Source organism: Physeter macrocephalus, chromosome 16 (genome assembly GCF_002837175.3).
Source record: "Physeter macrocephalus isolate SW-GA chromosome 16, ASM283717v5, whole genome shotgun sequence".
NCBI classification, from domain to species: domain Eukaryota; kingdom Metazoa; phylum Chordata; class Mammalia; order Artiodactyla; family Physeteridae; genus Physeter; species Physeter macrocephalus.
In genome coordinates, this window is record NC_041229.1 from 8,693,187 (window position 1) to 8,711,261 (window position 18,075).

The 18,075-nt window shown below is 37.7% G+C and overlaps 1 protein-coding gene across 3 annotated transcripts in view; it reads right to left on the reverse strand.

Moving 5' to 3' along the window:
• CCDC15 (coiled-coil domain containing 15) overlaps window positions 1-18,075 on the reverse strand; it is a 64,801-nt gene that overhangs the window by 32,843 nt on the left and 13,883 nt on the right. For 2 of the 3 annotated variants that reach the window (XM_055091464.1, XM_024131357.3), the window contains exons 6-13: window positions 12,018-12,140; window positions 11,257-11,760; window positions 10,554-10,676; window positions 10,192-10,314; window positions 8,218-8,292; window positions 7,787-7,909; window positions 7,181-7,303; window positions 865-957 (exon numbers count right to left, since the gene is read on the reverse strand). In XM_055091464.1, coding sequence (XP_054947439.1) covers window positions 865-957; window positions 7,181-7,303; window positions 7,787-7,909; window positions 8,218-8,292; window positions 10,192-10,314; window positions 10,554-10,676; window positions 11,257-11,760; window positions 12,018-12,140 — 1,287 coding nt within the window. The remainder of the gene's footprint in view (window positions 1-864; window positions 958-7,180; window positions 7,304-7,786; window positions 7,910-8,217; window positions 8,293-10,191; window positions 10,315-10,553; window positions 10,677-11,256; window positions 11,761-12,017; window positions 12,141-18,075) is intronic. The other variant, XM_024131358.3, reaches the window with a different exon arrangement.

The window sequence follows — 18,075 nt, forward strand, 5'->3', positions numbered from 1 at the left end:
CTACTGAAGCCCAGGTGCCACAACTACTGAAGCCCATGTGCCTAGAGCCCGTGCTCCGCAACAAGAGAAGCCACCGCAATGAGAAGCCCGCGCACCGCAAGGAAGAGTAGCCCCTGCTCGCCACAGCTAGAGAAAGCCTGCGTGCAGCAACAAAGACCCAACGAAGCCAAAACTAAATAAATAATTAAAAAAAAAAAAAAAAAAGCAAATGCTACTACCCTGTGTGTGATCTGTTCATACCTCCAAATTTATATATTCTCTTTTTATGGGCACAAGCTACTCAAAGAGCACTAGTATACACACAGACATGTTTTTGTCCTTAGAGTAGCTTGTGTCTTTTTGGTAAAAATTATTAAAACTATAATAACAGTTCTCAATATTGAGGATACATCACAATCATCTGTGGTGTTTTTTTAAAACACAGATGCCCCAAACCTATCTAAGATACTGATTCAGTATATCTGCTTGGGTCCAGGCATTTGTATTTGGAAAAAAGCTCCATGTCTGACTCTGGTGCATGGCCAGTGTTAAAAACTGTTCATTTAAACTAACTTTAGATTGAAAAGGAAAAAAAGGAAGTCACAAATTAAAACTCTTCCTTAAATTAGCTATTATGGCAAATATACACTAACTGAAGAAACTCACTAGGATCGCCTCTCTGATTTCACATCAAGGTACCCTAAATCCTAGAAGCTTAGAAGAGAAGTTCACCATATTAAAACGAGTCAAGCAACTTTTGTGCCTTTATCTATGGAATTTGTAGTACTAGCTCTTAATGTGTTAGGACACAACAAATTGTTTCCAACCTCACATATACTATTATAGTAGAAACACTGATGTCCAAAAGCCATTATCACTACATACCTCTTTCTTGTCTTCCTCTTGACTTACTCCTGACTGAAGTGCCAGTGGAGTTTGGAATTCAGTGTTCAATCCTGATTGATATTCACCACCAACCTGTTAGAAAGTCCAGTCACACAAAGAGACAAAATTGCCAAAAGTTAGCCCTATGTATGCTTTTGATAATTTCATCTATTGATTCCTTTCTCCTGCAATCTTGAGCTCAATTGGATAAAAAAATTTTTAAAAACAAATATAAAAGAATAAAGCTTTAAGAAAGAATAAAAGAAAGAAATTAATCAAACAAAAACAATAAAGAAAAGAAAATATCCAGGTCAAAAACATGGATGGGGACTTCCCTGTGGTGCAGTGGTTAAGAATCCACCTGTCAATGCAGGGGACATGGGTTCAAGACCTGGTCCAGGAAGATCCCACATGCCATGGAGCAACTAAGCCCATGTGCCACAACTACTGAGCCTGTGCTCTAGAGCCTGCAAGCCACAACTACTGAGCCCACACACCACAACTACTGAAGCCCGCACCTAGAGCCCATGCTCCGCAACAAGAGAAACCTCCTCAATGAGAAGCCTGCACACTGCCGAAACTAGTGAAAGCCAGCACACAGCAACAAAGACCCAACGCAGCCAAAAAAAAAAAAAAAAAAAGAGAATTAACTAATGACAGCTCAAAATGCTCAGAATGAAAGTCCTTCTAAATTGATCACTTGAAATCACTCTATCATGAGTGTGTGCTTGGGACTGAATCCAGGATATAAAACTAGATCTCTTAACATCTCAAATCTATAATCATTTTCAATTTATACATATTCTTGAAAGGTGTGAGTTTAGAGAATAAAAGCTTGAAAATATTATACCCATCAACTGACATGACAGGGAAGAAACTGGGGCTTATTTCCCCCCTAATTATTAGAAAAGCCTGTTGACATAACTTAGTACACTTACTTGGACATTATATGGCTCAAATTATGATCTCTAACTTTTAGACATAAAGGTTTAAAATTACTTTTATCTTTTTAGCTTAAAAGTTATTTATCTTTTAGCAAAGTTACAAGATATAAGATCAGTATGCAAAAATCTATTGTATTTTTACGTACTTGCAGTGAACGATCTGAAAATGAAATTCAGGGGAAAATCCATATAAAATACCATCAAAAAATACTTAGGAATAAATTTAATAAAGGAAGTGTAAATTGTATACACTGAAACCTACAAAACATTGTTGAAAGAAATAGAAGATCTAAATGAATCAGAAGACTTAATATTGTTAAGATGGCAAATTGATCAACAGATTTAATGCAATCTACATCAAAATTTCAGCTGACTTCTTTGTAGAAGTTGACAAGGTTATCCTTAAATTCATACGAAAATGCAAGGGACCTGGAATGGCTGAGATGACCTTGAAACAGAAGAACAAAGTTGGAGAACTCACTCTCCCCAATTTCAAAACTTACTGCAAAGCTACACTGATAAACACAGTGTGGTACTAACATAAGGATAGACTTATAGATCAATGGAATAGAACTGATAGTTCAGAAATAAACTCTTAAATTTACAATCAACTCATTTTTGACAAGAGTGACGAGCGAATTCAATGGGTAAAAAGAGTCTTTTCAACAAATGATGTTGGGTCAACTGGATATCCAAGTGCAAGAAAGAATGAAGTTGGACCTCTACTGAACACCATATAAGAAAATTAATGCAAAGTGGATTGAAGACCTTGAAGAATGCAAAAGATATAAAATTCTTACAGGAACACACAGGAGTAAATCTTCATGACCTTGGATCAGGCAATGGTTTCTTAGATATGACACCAAAAGCACAAGCCATGAAAAAATAAGTAACCTGGACTTCTTCAAAACTAAAAATTTCTGTGCTGCAAAGGAAAGGAAACCACCAAGAAAGTGAAAAGACAACCCACAGGATGGGAGAAAACATCTGCAAAACACAAAACAAATAAGGGTCCTGTATGTAGAATATGTTAAGAACTCACAAAACTCAATAATTAGAAGATAAATAACCCAATTACAAATTGCACAGAGGATTTAATAATTTTCCAAAGAAGATATACATATGGCCAATAAGCACGTGAAGAGATGCTCATCATTAATCATCAAGTAAATGTAAACCAAAACCACAATGAGATACGACTTCACATCCATTAAGAGAACTATAATTGGGCTTCCCTGGTGGCGCAGTGGTTGAGAGTCCACCTGCTGATGCGGGGTACGCGGGTTCGTGCCCCAGCCTGGGAGGATCCCACATGCCGCAGAGCGGCTGGGCCCCGTGAGCCATGGCCGCTGGGCCTGCACGTCTGGAGCCTGTGCTCCGCAACGGGAGAGGCCACAACAGTGAGAGGCCTGCGTACTGGAAAAAAAAAAAAAAAGAGAGAACTATAATTTAAAAGGCAGACAATGACAAGTGTTGGTGAGGATGCAGAGAAATTGGAACCCTCATAATACTGCCAGTGGGAATGAAAAATAGCGCAGCCACTTTGGAAACCAGTTTGGCAGTTCCTCAAAGTTTAAGCGTATGATTACCATAAGTCTCAGCAATTCCTCTCCTAGGTATATACCCAAGGGAAATGGAAACACATATCACAGAAAAACTTATAAACAAATGTTCATAGCAGCATCATTCATGACAGTCAAGAAGTGGAAACAATCCAAACGTCCATCAGCTGATGAATGGATAAATAAAACGTGCTATATGAATATAATGGAATATTATCCAATGAATAGGAATGAAGTACTACTACATGCTACAAGGTCAATGAACTTTGAAAATATTACGCTAAGTGAAAGAAGTCAGTGACAAAAGGCCATTCCACGATCCCATTTATATAAAATGTCCAGAACAGGCAAATCTATAGAGACAGAAAGTAGATTAGTGGTTGCCTTGGGCTGGGGATGGGGGTGAGGGGGAAAAAGGGAGCGAGTGGCTACTAATGGGTGTATGACTTTTGGGGAGTGATGAAAATATTCTAAAACCGATTGTGGAAAAGTTTGCACAACCCTTTGAATATAGTAAAAACACTGAATTGTATACTTTAAATGGGTTACGTGTATGGTATATAAAGTAGTCAATCCTCATTATTTGAATACTCCTATATTATTTGTGAATTTGCCTGTTCGCTAAAATGTATTTGTTATCACAAAATGAATACTCGCAGTGCTTTTGTGGTCACTTGCAGACATGCACAGAGCTGTGAAAAATCTGAATCGTCAGTTGTACACATTGCCAGCTGAGGTCAAACACGGTGATGCTCTGCCTTTGTTTGGGCCTTCACACTGTAAACAAGTATCCCTTTCAAGGTACATTTGGTGCAAAGGTTTTTGCATTTTTGTGCTTTTTTTGTTGATTTTGCTGTTTAAAACATCCCTCAAGCACAGGGCTGAAGCACTACCTAGTGTTCTTAAGCATAAGGCTGTGATGTGCCTTATGGAGAAAATATTTACATATATTAGATAAGCTTCGTTCAGGCACGAGCTATAGTGACACTGGCCCTGAGTACAATGTTAATGAATCAACAACACACATTAAATAAAGGTGTCTTTAAACAGAAATTCACACAAAACAGTTGAGCAATCAGTATTCACTAAAATTCAGTGCTTATGGCAACTTTATAGAACATAACTACTATGAATAAAGAGAACTGCTTGTATATTTCAATAAGGCTGTTATTTTTAAAGTTATTTATTTGTTATAGAAAAAATCTGAAAACAATACATAGCAAAAGGCTAATGGTGGTTATCTCTGGAATTTTGGGGGTTTTTTCTTTTTGTTTATTTGTATTTACTTTTGCTATAATAAAAAAGAAATTTTCTGCTTGCAAAAAAGTAAGAAAAACTGGACTTCCAGCACTGGCCAAGGAGTAAGCCCACTCTGAGCCTCTCTCTCTCACTGATTGTAACTAAAAATTCCAGGAAATGTGGCTCCTGGTATCTGGAGAGTATATGGGGTGGGTATCCTCAAGAGGAGTGAGTTCAGAACTCTACTCAACACTCTGTAATGACCTATATGGGAACAGAATCTAAAAAAAGAGTAGATATGTGTATACGTATAACTGATTCACTTTGCTGTACAGCAGAAACTAACACAACATTATAAATCAACTATACTCCAATAAAAATTAATTTAAAAAAAAGATGCATGAGTTAGAAAAGTGGATTCCTTCATTCTGTGTATGAACTGGCACACATCCCAGAATGACCCCTGAGCTGTGCATGCATGGGATGGACTTAAAGAAGTATAATGAAGGCTTTGAGAACTGAACTAACATTGGAGCCACTGTTCACAGAAGATGAGAAAGAACGTATAATCTGAATTTAACCAGGTTGACTGTGTGCCAAAACAAACAAACAAAAATATGCAACATTATTCAGAGGATTTTAATAGAAACCTGTCTCACAATATAATATTCAAAATTGGACCCAGAAGAAAGGATGGCAAGAGAATCCAGAGTATGGATCCAAAGAAAGACAACTCTTCCTCTGAGATTAGTAGGAACAGGTAAGAATGGCAAAAAAGTAAATGGTCAAGGGAGTTATTGCATGATGGCTTCTATTTTTTTTTAATCGAAAGTCTGAGAGTATGGGGGTGCAGCAGGAACTTTAAGGAGTATTTAACGGTTAGAATTATCAGTGTGGGCCATAGGTGAGGGAGCAGACAAGTGGCAAGTAAGGAAAAAGCTAGGCAGCAATGGGGACCCAGCTGTGACTATAAACCGTAAGGATGAATGTGTATAAATCTACACTATTAAAGAGCTTTTTTCCAATAAGGCTGGATTATTTGGGAGCCTAAAAGGTGAAAGGACTGATCCAGGGTTGAGGATTTTCAGGGCTGGTTTGGCACAAGGACAAGAAGAAGAGGTTCTGACTACCAAAGCTGCACCCTCAATTAAACAGTCAGGATTAGGTACCCCTCTTCTGTGCTCAGCTAATGCCCTATGCATCCTCTACCACTAATTATGTTGCTTCAAAATTATCGCTTATTTGTCAGTCTCTCTTCTTTAGACTGTCTGAAATTCGAGTGCTATGTCTTGTTCATAGTTATATCTTTGATATTTAGAACCTAAACAATGGCTAACATCAAACAGGTGCTCAATAAGTGTTTGATTGACTAATTCTTTCTAAACAAATTTAGCAAGAAACTAGCAGGTACCAGGCACCATGTTAAAGGCTGTCCACACTCCAGTAAACAAAACAAGTGTGGTGCCTCTCCTCATAAAGCTTATAGACTAGTGGAAGCCATGTAAATAAGTAAATAATTACAAACTGTCTTGTTTATGGAGAAGGAAACAAACAGAATGCAGGGACAGAGGAAAAACAGAAGAGGGGAGGCCTAATCTTGATAAGGTGGTCAGAGCACTTTTTTCTAAAAAGGTGACATTTAAGCTGAAACATGAAGGATGAGAAGGGACCAGCTTTGTGAAGAAAAAAGAGAAGACTATCCAAGCAGAGGGGAAAAAAAAGCAAAAGAGTTGAAGTAGAAAAGGGCCTGGCATAGTTCAGGATATATAAACGGCGATGCAGAAGAAAACATGACAGCCTTCCCTTAGACCAATCTTAGAGACCCAAGCCAAAAATAACAGAGGACCTGCAGTTTAGTCCTAAAAACCTCAGCCCAAATCCATAATGCTGCCTTTATGCCTCCTTTCCTTTCTGCTCTCTTAAAACAGCCAAGAGGAAATTTCTCTTTATCTCTTTCATATATTCTAACAACGCTGGTTGCCTGAAGGCTCTGTCTTTAAAATAACGTGAAACCACAAGTCAGAAATTATCCAGACAATGGTAAAATTCTAGTGGGAATAAACTAGACTTCAGTTAAGTCATAGAAAAATCTTAGTAGGCCAGCGTACTGTGATATTTTCTTGAAAAACTATAGATCTTAAATCAATACACCAAAACTTAGGCAATATAACCCTAACAAGCTCCAGCCCAAATTCTGAATAGTTTCTTTCTTGGTGATCCTACCTTATGCTCTACCAGGTTACTGATGGAGATCTAGTTCTGGCTGTTGGTGAAAGATCCTCCTGACCCCTCCCCCCAGAAACCACTTATTTCTTTCCCTCTCACACCATAGAAGACAAGGGCCACCAGAAATACACCTTTAATAAAAGAACATACATGTAAAAAATACAATTTTTCCAATAGGCAACAAGTGCTCCTGACAATACCCTAGGCTTTGGTGAGTAATCTTAGGTTTTACACACTATGAAATAAACCCAGAATCTGCTTTTTGCTCAGCCTTACTGCTCCCAGCTCAGTAGGACCCATAACCCTATCTAAACTCCAGGGCTCATACTCTACAGTCTGCTTTACCTGTCTGCTGCTGGGAGCCTCTCTCTGGCGCTTGGGTGGAAGATGCTGATGGCCGGCCGGAAGCAAAGCTGCTTGCCATCTTTCAGCTGTTCCAGCAGATGGTTGCTGTATGGAGCGTAAGCTCTAAAAGATACAAATGCATTCACCAAATTGCGTGAGCAGTGACGTAATGGTAGTAAAAAATACTTTAGGATGCAGCGATACCCCTGATGTAATCTAAATAGGTCAGAATAGTCTAATATACTATGGCATAAAAGTAGTCATTACACTTCTTGCCACTACTATGGATCTTAACTGTATCTGCGAAGCAATCCTAAGTTTCTCTATCCATAAAACAAGGATAATAATAGTATTCACCTCCCAGGGTAATTGTGAGAGTAAAATGAGACAATGGATACAAAGTTTTAGAACCATTTTGGCTATGGTAAATGCTTAATGAATTTAAGCTGCTGGTCTTAATAATATTAATAACATTATTGATAATATTAATAAGAGATAACACTATCATCATCATCGTTGTTGTTGGTAGCATAGCTCTGGCAAGTCTATATCAAACTCTAACTAACTGACTTTCTGCTGCTTATACTTTACTATACTCTGCTCTACCTGCTCTCTGGTGGAGCCTGGATCCTGGATTTCATGTAAAACATATTCATGGTGCTCCAGAAATAACTCCTTTCTCCATCTCTCATCTGTCATATTATGTGAGGCCTGCCCATAGTTCCTGTGCTAAAAGAAAACAAACACTGAACATCAATTGTCCAAGCAGTAGCATCATGCCAGGGCAATAGTAAAAGCTTCAGTGAAGAGGCCAGAAGCAGTTTTAACAGGGCAGAACGGTCACAGAACAGGAGGACATTATATCTTTGCCCATCGTTATTGACCTTAACACTAAACCCCTGAAACAGTTACTACTTTGCCCTGTCAATCTTGAACCAAAACCTAAGGAGTTTACTCTCTGTTACTTACTTCTCACTATATTCTGCTTTACTTATTCTCTGGGAGAGGCTAGGTCTTGAATACCAGGTGAAACATACCGATGGCACTCCAGAAGCAACTCCTCTTTCAATCTCCCATTTCTCAAAGGATGAGGGCTGCTTGATACACTTGTTCTAAAGGAATAACAAAACACAAAACTAATTGTCTAAGCAAAAATTATAGGTTAGTGACAATACTGTACACTTCAGTGACAACCCCGACATAATGATACTAGGGGACGGTAATATAACAATTAGAGGTGTGCATGTGTGTGTTTAATATAAAATTTCCAAACATACATAAAAATGGGAAAAAAATTAGTATAGTAAATCCCAAGATACCTATCACCCAGCACCGACAATTAACAACATCATGGTTTTTGTTTCTGTTTTTTCTTTTAATTTTTATTGGAGTATGGTTGACTTTACAAGGTTGTATTAGTTTCAGGTGCACAGCGAAGTGAGTCAGTTATACATACATCCACTCTTCTTTAGATTCTTTTCCCATATAGGCCATTATAGAATATTGAGTAGAGTTCCCTGTGCTATACAGTAGGTCCTTATTAGTTATCTATTTTATATATAGTAGTGTGTATATGTCAATCCCAATCTCCCAATTTGTCCCTCCCAGCAACATCATGTTTCTTCATCCATCTCTTCTCCCACTTTCTTTCCTGGAATATTTTAAAGCAAATCCCAGATTATTCTGGCACTTTTTTTCTTTTTCATTTTTTGCATGGGCCGCCTCTTTATTCAACAACACATTTGGAAGAAGATAAGGCAACAAGGCAATATTTTTATAATATTGCTAGCATATTCTAGCAAATGCTAGCAAATGTTGCTAGCATTTTCTCAGGTAAAGCCAGGAAAAAAGCTTGTGTCATTTCCCAAAGTACTCCTACTCGATGTCCCTAATAACTCCATGCAGAAGCACTAGAAGTGGTGAAGCCTAGGAAGTTTTGAGTGGCAAACAGCTTGTTTTTTCCTTCATCATAATTGGTTTGCAAATTTGATGTCTGGCTTTGGTGTACTGCTTCAGATGGCCAAGAGTAGAATTCCTTCAGTATGTATAAGACTAAATGTCAAAAGCCAAATTTGCTGAAGGACTTGAGTTTAAGAAGAACAATTTACGGATAACCAATCAACGTTATATAAAACCTATCTCTTATTTAACCCAAATGACAGAGGTATGCTTTCTCACCTGGACTCTTTAGATCTGGCACATTCTGAAATAAATGAAGACATCGTACTCTTAGCCTAACTCTAGAAGCTTTAATTCTATGTAGTCTACATACTAGCTAGCTTGGCAAGCTCCAGCCCAAATCTTAAGTAATTTCATCTGTTACTCTTTTAGAAAGTAGACAGCACTCTCACTGTCTTCTGCTCTACCTGCTCTCTAGGGGAGGCTTGGTCTTGCATTTTAGGTTTAACATACTGATGACACCCCAGAGTCAATTCATCTCTCACTCTCTCTTCTCTCATAAAAGATGACAGTTGCTTCAGAAACATGTTCAAACGAAACAACAAAAACAGAAAACAAGTCGTCTAACCAGGGCAACATGATAATCTTAACACTCTAGGCTTCAGTGAGAACTCCAGGGAAATGGTACCAGATGAGGATATTCTGATACATTTTGGTTTGAACGAGGATGTTATACTTTTACCCCAACTCTATAGATCTTAATTTTTAATCCCCAAACATGTACAGAATAGTCTGACAAACCACCCCCCCCAAATTTTAAGTAATTTAGGATCTGCTAATTCTTCCTATAATATTCACGTAAGGGCAGTATGCTTGTGGTAATAATGTGGGCTTCAGCAAAAGTTATAGCATAATCTTAGTAAATTAAAATAGTCTGATTCTACAATAAGAATATGAATGTGATTTATCATCCTTCTGAATGACAGAACTGATTTGACTGATACAGTTCACTGAACAAGGATCTGATTCTATATTTCACATTACCAGTTGTTGAAAATGTATAAAATCCAGTTACTTTATTTCCTATCTATCTCTTTCTGATTGTGTTCTACCTGATCTCTGATGAAGGCCTGGTCCTGAAGTTTAGGAGGCAGATACTGATAACCTGCCAGAGAAAAGTCTTCTCTCCCTTTCTCGTTTGTCATATCACAATATGACTCCTTGAAGCGTACCTTCTAAAAGAGAAAAAAACATAAAGTGTAAATTGTTCAGTGGGAGTAACATGATAGCAATAATATTCTAGGCTTTATTGGGAGCCTTACAGTAATTTTTTCAACTCCAGATAATGTGAAACATTATGGAATAAAACAGAAAACCATACTTTTTGAAATCTAGCTAAGAACAATCTTGGAAAGTTCCAAACTAAACCCAAACAATGCAGTTCCTGATGGTCTCTCTCCTTTTTCTGCTCTACCTTGCCATTGATGAAGGCCTGATCTTGATGCCTGTGTAGAAGATCCTGATGGACATCCAGAGGAAACACCTCTCCCCCACTCCTACCTATCAAAATTGATGCTGGCGGCTTCAAATTTGCTTTCTAAAAAAGAACAAATATAAAATAGCAATTGTTCAGTTAAGAAAGACAGGTTAATCAATAATACTTTAGGTTGCACTGAGAATTCAGGAGTTAACTGAGGTCAGAGTTTAATTGAACATCTTATAGAATAAATTAACACACTATACTCTATTCCCCATAAACCCAGTCACAACCCTAAGTAATTTACTTCCTGTTGATCCCTTTCTTCTTCCTCTTGGTCTAACTGATCTCTGGTGGAGGGCTGACCTTGGAACCTGGGTAAAAAATGCAGCTGGACACTTGTGGGCCACTCTTTTTTCCCATCTTTCAGCTCTCAAAACAAATGACGGCTGCAAGAAATACTTTCCCTAATGAAGAAAATTTTTTAAAAAGCAAATTGTCCAGACAGGGGTAATATGCTGCTGATAATATTTTAACACTTAATAAGAACCCTGGACATTTATTTGATAAATCAATCAGTAAACTATTTTGTTCCAACTATGGCTCTCCAAATCAGCTGCAATATAGTCCTTGCAAATCCCACTACAAGCCTTAAAGAGCTTATTTCTTTTTGTTATATCTCCTTTCCACTTTATTTTACCTGATCTCTGGGTAGAAAACCCTGGTCCTGGTATTTGGGTTGAACATTCTGGTCTTTGAGAAGAACATGCTGGTCTGTGGGTAGAAAATCCTGGTCCTGGCATTTGGGTAGAACTTTCTGGTCTTTGGGAAGAATATGCTGGTCTGTGGGTAGAAAAGCCTGGTTTTGGAGTAGAAAATCTTGGACTTCCAAAACAATATTCCCATCTTCTAGTTCAACACTCCGATCTTTCAGCATAACACTCTGAGTTTTGGTCTTAACAGCCTGGGCTTTGGGCTCAACAGCTTGGCCTTCCAGCTCGATATCCTGGGTACTGAGCCTCAGCTCAACACTCTGGGCTTCCAGCTCAACACCGCAGACGCCTGTCAAATCAAGGTGGGTTTGCAGCAGGTCACCTTGGGCTTCTGGAAGATAATCCTGGGCTTCTGGCAGAACATCCTGATGTAACTGCTTTACCTCTTCCTCTTCCATCACAGCAAATAATGGATTTTTGAATTGTACTTTCTAAAAGTGAACATAAACATCAAATATAGAATGCCAAGCAGCAGCAACACTGGGTTTTCTGCAAGATTCCTAAAATAATCTTAAAAGGATACGGTAGTCAAACAAATTACTAAAATAAAATGCAAAATTACGGTCTTTGCTCAACTCAATAGAACCTAAATCTACAGTCCCAAACCAGTACAAGAATACTGGCATCTCTAGTCCAAATCATAATTACTTTAATTTCTATTATACTATCTCCTTTCACTCTGCTTTACCTGAACTGTGCTGAAAGGTATATCCTTGTCTTCAAAAAGGAGATCCTGCTGGTCCCCCCAAGACAAATTCTTTTTCCCTTTCTTATCTGTCATAAGAGATGAAGATTCCTCAGTGTCAGGTTCCTAAAGAACACACAAACAAACATGGAAAAGAAAAAAAAAAACAACCAAATGTATCTGTTACAGGTAGAAACAAGAATGCATGCAAAAGAATTAAGTTAGGGGCTTCCCTGGTGGCGCAGTGGTTGAGAATCTGCCTGCTAATGCAGGGGACATGGGTTCGAGCCCTGGTCTGGGAGGATCCCACATGCCACGGAGCAACTAGGTCCGTGAGCCACAACTACTGAGCCTGCGCATCTGGAGCCTGTGCTCCACAACAAGAGAGGTCGCGATAGTGAGAGGCCCGCGCATTGCGATGAAGAGTGGCCCCCGCTTGCCACAACTAGAGAAAGCCCTCACACAGAAACAAAGACCCAACACAGCAAAAATAAATAAATAAAATTAATAAACTCCTACCCCTAACATCTTCTTTAAAAAAAAAAAATGAATTAAGTTAGAACTCTTCCTCACACCATATATAAAAATTAACTCAAAATGGATTATAGACCTAAATACGAGAGATAAAATTATAAAATTCTTAGAAGACATAGGATTAAGCAATGGCTTAATAGATACTGCACCAAAAGCACAAGCAGCAAAAGAAAAATAGATAAATTAGACTACACCAAAACTAAAAATTTTGTGCTGCAAATGATAGCCTTAAGAAAGTGAAATGACAACCCAGAGAATGGGAGAAAATACTTGCAATCAAGTATCTGATAAGGGACTTGTATTCAGAATATATAAAGAATTCTTATAACTTGATAATAAAAAGACAACTCAATTTAAAAATGGCACTACATTTGAATACAGATTTTCTCCACGAGAGATATATAAATGGGCAGTAAGCACATGAAAAGATATTCAAGAGGATTAGTCATCGGGAAAATACAAATCAAAAGTATGGAGAGATCCCACTTCACACCCACTAAGGTGGCTATAAAAAAGATGGGCAATAACAAGTTTTGAAGACGATGTGGAGAAATTGGAACCCTCATACATTGTTGATGGAAAACACCTTGGAAGGGGCTTCCCTGGTGGCACAGTGGATAAGAATCTGCCTGCCAATGCAGGGGACAGAGGTTCAATCCCTGATCTGGGAAGATCCCACATGCCGTGGAGCAACTAAGCCCACGCACCACAACTATTCAGCCTGTGCTCTAGAGCCCGCGAGCCACAACTACTGAAGCCCACGTGCCTAGAGCCCGTGCTCCACAACAAGAGAAGCCACCTCAATGAGAAGCCTGCACACCATAACAAAGAGTAGCCCACGCTCACCGCAACTAGAGAAAAGCCCACGCACAGTGATGAAGATCCAACACAGCCAAAAATAAATTTTAAAATTAATTAATTTTTTAAAAATTAAAAAAAAAAACACCTTGGCAGTTCCTCAAAATATTAAACATAGAGTTAACATGACCCAGAAATTCCACAACCAGAGAAATGAATGTCCATACAAAAACATGTAAAAACTGCTTATAGCACAATTATTCATAAAAGCTAAGAAATGGAAACAACACAAATGTCTATCAACTGATGAACAGATCTACTAAGTGTGACAAATTGATGTACTGATACATGCTACAATGTGGATGAACTTTGAATACATTATGCAAAGTGAAAGAAGCCAGTCAAAAAAGACCCCATATTATATTATTCCATTTATATGAAGTGCCCAGAATAAGCAAATCTACAGAGACAGAAAGTAGTTTAGTGGTTGCTTAGTACTGGGGGTAGGGACAGGGAGGGACTGGGGAGTGACAGTTAACAGGTACAGGGTTTCTTTCAGGGGTGAAGAAAATCTTCTAAATTAGATTATGGTGACAGTTGCACAACCTTGTGAATATACCAAAAACCTCTGAACTGTACACTTTAAGAGGGTGAATTGTGTGGTATGTGAATTATAGCTTAATAAAACTGTTAGAAAAAAACAACTATTGGGCATTATAATCTTAATACTTAAACCCATCCTTAATTAGCTGTGGATAGTTCTAACAAGGCATCTTTTTTCCTCTACTCTTTACATTTCCCTACCTGATCTTCCATAAATTTCTGGTAATCTACAAGAGTTAAAAGACCTTGATGGACCTCAAAGGGCATTTCTCCTCTTATCCCTATACTTATCCTGGTGAATGATGGTTTCCTACAAAGTGCTTTCTGAAAAAAAAGAAAAATTAATACAAATATAAATGGTCTAGAGAAAGCAATATGCTCATGACACTAAGCTGAGTTTTTGTGAAAGACCTGGAGCAATCCTAGCAGGTTATGGTAGTCTAACACAGAATAGTGAGTTCTATTTCAAGTATACAAACAAGTCACTTACATATCAAACACATGGAAGTGAAATTCCTGGTAGAAGAATTTTTTTTTAAACATCTTTATTGGAGTATAATTGCTTTACATTGTTCTGTTAGTTTCTGCTGTATAACAAAGTGAATCAGCTATACATATACATATATCCCTGTATCCACTCCCTCTTGCATCTCCCTCTCGCCCTCCCTATCCCACCCCTCTAGGTGGCCACAAAGCACGGAGTTGATCCTGGTAGGAGAATATTTTAACTTTATAAATGTTAATTTGCCCCTATCCTAGCCAGTAACAATTTCAGAGGGCTTATAATTTCGTCTTGGTGATCTAACAGTGGGCAAGGCAAATATATCTCTTCTATGTTTATCTCTAAATCTGGAACAACAATAACAGCCAGAGAGATTCTAATGTCAGTCAAAATAAGTCTAACAAGAAAATGAAACCAGAGTTCAACTGGGTTATAGATTGCTCTGACTTGTATTCAGAATATATAAAGAATTCTTATAACTTGATAATAAAAAGACAACTCAATTTAAAAATGGCACTACATTTGAATACAGATTTTCTCCACGAGAGATATATAAATGGGCAGTAAGCACATGAAAAGATATTCAAGAGGATTAGTCATCGGGAAAATACAAATCAAAAGTATGGAGAGATCCCACTTCACACCCACTAAGGTGGCTATAAAAAAGATGGGCAATAACAAGTTTTGAAGACGATGTGGAGAAATTGGAACCCTCATACATTGTTGATGGAAAACACCTTGGAAGGGGCTTCCCTGGTGGCACAGTGGATAAGAATCTGCCTGCCAATGCAGGGGACAGAGGTTCAATCCCTGATCTGGGAAGATCCCACATGCCGTGGAGCAACTAAGCCCACGCACCACAACTATTCAGCCTGTGCTCTAGAGCCCGCGAGCCACAACTACTGAAGCCCACGTGCCTAGAGCCCGTGCTCCACAACAAGAGAAGCCACCTCAATGAGAAGCCTGCACACCATAACAAAGAGTAGCCCACGCTCACCGCAACTAGAGAAAAGCCCACGCACAGTGATGAAGATCCAACACAGCCAAAAATAAATTTTAAAATTAATTAATTTTTTAAAAATTAAAAAAAAAAACACCTTGGCAGTTCCTCAAAATATTAAACATAGAGTTAACATGACCCAGAAATTCCACAACCAGAGAAATGAATGTCCATACAAAAACATGTAAAAACTGCTTATAGCACAATTATTCATAAAAGCTAAGAAATGGAAACAACACAAATGTCTATCAACTGATGAACAGATCTACTAAGTGTGACAAATTGATGTACTGATACATGCTACAATGTGGATGAACTTTGAATACATTATGCAAAGTGAAAGAAGCCAGTCAAAAAAGACCCCATATTATATTATTCCATTTATATGAAGTGCCCAGAATAAGCAAATCTACAGAGACAGAAAGTAGTTTAGTGGTTGCTTAGTACTGGGGGTAGGGACAGGGAGGGACTGGGGAGTGACAGTTAACAGGTACAGGGTTTCTTTCAGGGGTGAAGAAAATCTTCTAAATTAGATTATGGTGACAGTTGCACAACCTTGTGAATATACCAAAAACCTCTGAACTGTACACTTTAAGAGGGTGAATTGTGCGGTATGTGAATTATAGCTTAATAAAACTGTTAGAAAAAAACAACTATTGGGCATTATAATCTTAATACTTAAACCCATCCTTAATTAGCTGTGGATAGTTCTAACAAGGCATCTTTTTTCCTCTACTCTTTACATTTCCCTACCTGATCTTCCATAAATTTCTGGTAATCTACAAGAGTTAAAAGACCTTGATGGACCTCAAAGGGCATTTCTCCTCTTATCCCTATACTTATCCTGGTGAATGATGGTTTCCTACAAAGTGCTTTCTGAAAAAAAAGAAAAATTAATACAAATATAAATGGTCTAGAGAAAGCAATATGCTCATGACACTAAGCTGAGTTTTTGTGAAAGACCTGGAGCAATCCTAGCAGGTTATGGTAGTCTAACACAGAATAGTGAGTTCTATTTCAAGTATACAAACAAGTCACTTACATATCAAACACATGGAAGTGAAATTCCTGGTAGGAGAATTTTTTTTTTAAACATCTTTATTGGAGTATAATTGCTTTACATTGTTCTGTTAGTTTCTGCTGTATAACAAAGTGAATCAGCTATACATATACATATATCCCTGTATCCACTCCCTCTTGCATCTCCCTCTCGCCCTCCCTATCCCACCCCTCTAGGTGGCCACAAAGCACGGAGTTGATCCTGGTAGGAGAATATTTTAACTTTATAAATGATAATTTGCCCCTATCCTAGCCAGTAACAATTTCAGAGGGCTTATAATTTCGTCTTGGTGATCTAACAGTGGGCAAGGCAAATATATCTCTTCTATGTTTATCTCTAAATCTGGAACAACAATAACAACCAGAGAGATTCTAATGTCAGTCAAAATAAGTCTAACAAGAAAACGAAACCAGAGTTCAACTGGGTTATAGATTGCTCTCCTTTCTGACTGGCAGCTTCCTCTTTCACACAACTGAATGGATAGAAAACTGTTCAGATTTGAGGGAAAGACTACGTACTTGATAAAAAAAATTTCACTAATTTCTTAGATCATTCTCAATTATATGGAGTAGATTTGTTTGTGATGTTTTACCTGAAAAACACACATGCATTCTTTGGAGGCAAGCAGCTAGCCTGAATTCACCATCAACATCATAATGAATTACACTTAAATGGCACCTTTGACGTATCAAACTGGTTTACACAAGGATGTTATCTCAGACTTAATCCTCCTCCCTTCTACTGGAGAATTATTTCAGTCAGGCTTAGGAACAGTACTCTTTTGGGAAAAACATCAGTTGAAAGATTTGAACATGCTCCACACAATGTGAAGTATCAGTCTCTAGGCTCTGATAACACTTTTTTTTTTTCTGGTTTAAATAAAATGTGTCCAATCATCTCCTTTGAGCAGTACCGGGAAGTCAGTCTTATGGACCAAACTATAGTACTGCCAAATCCGTGGTAGAGGTATGAAAATTGTCAAGAAACTAAGTCAAGAATTTAGTTTCAAAAGAGTCTTAAGTCACAACAAGGCAATCCTAGAAAAAGGTAACCATACTTAATGCATCTAAGATGGAATGCCATATTTAGGCACACCCATGCCCACTTGTTTTTTATATTTAACTATAAATTTCTTAATTATCACTGAAGAGGAAGGTATTATAGCTTAGTATTCTACCAACTGCAAATATATAAGAGACAAATGTCTTTGATGGTTGCACAGAGATACTTAAGGAAAAAATACAAAAATAAAATATAAACATACATGTAATCTAGGAAAATGTAAAAAAATACCACCTAGGAAGCAAAACTGAGAAAGAACTAAGCAAGAGACAGAGTTCTTAATGGTACCAAAAAAAAAGAGTAAAAAAAGACTAATTAATGATCCATTTTACTGATGCTCCCTATCAAAACTTGAAATTAATGCTAAAATTAAGTAAACACAGGAAAATACATGGGTTTAACATCCAAATTTGTAAACATGTAAATAAGGAGGCACCAAAACAATGTAATTTTACAAGCATAGCTTTAAATATTCTTTTAAATCTAACTCCATATTTAGGTT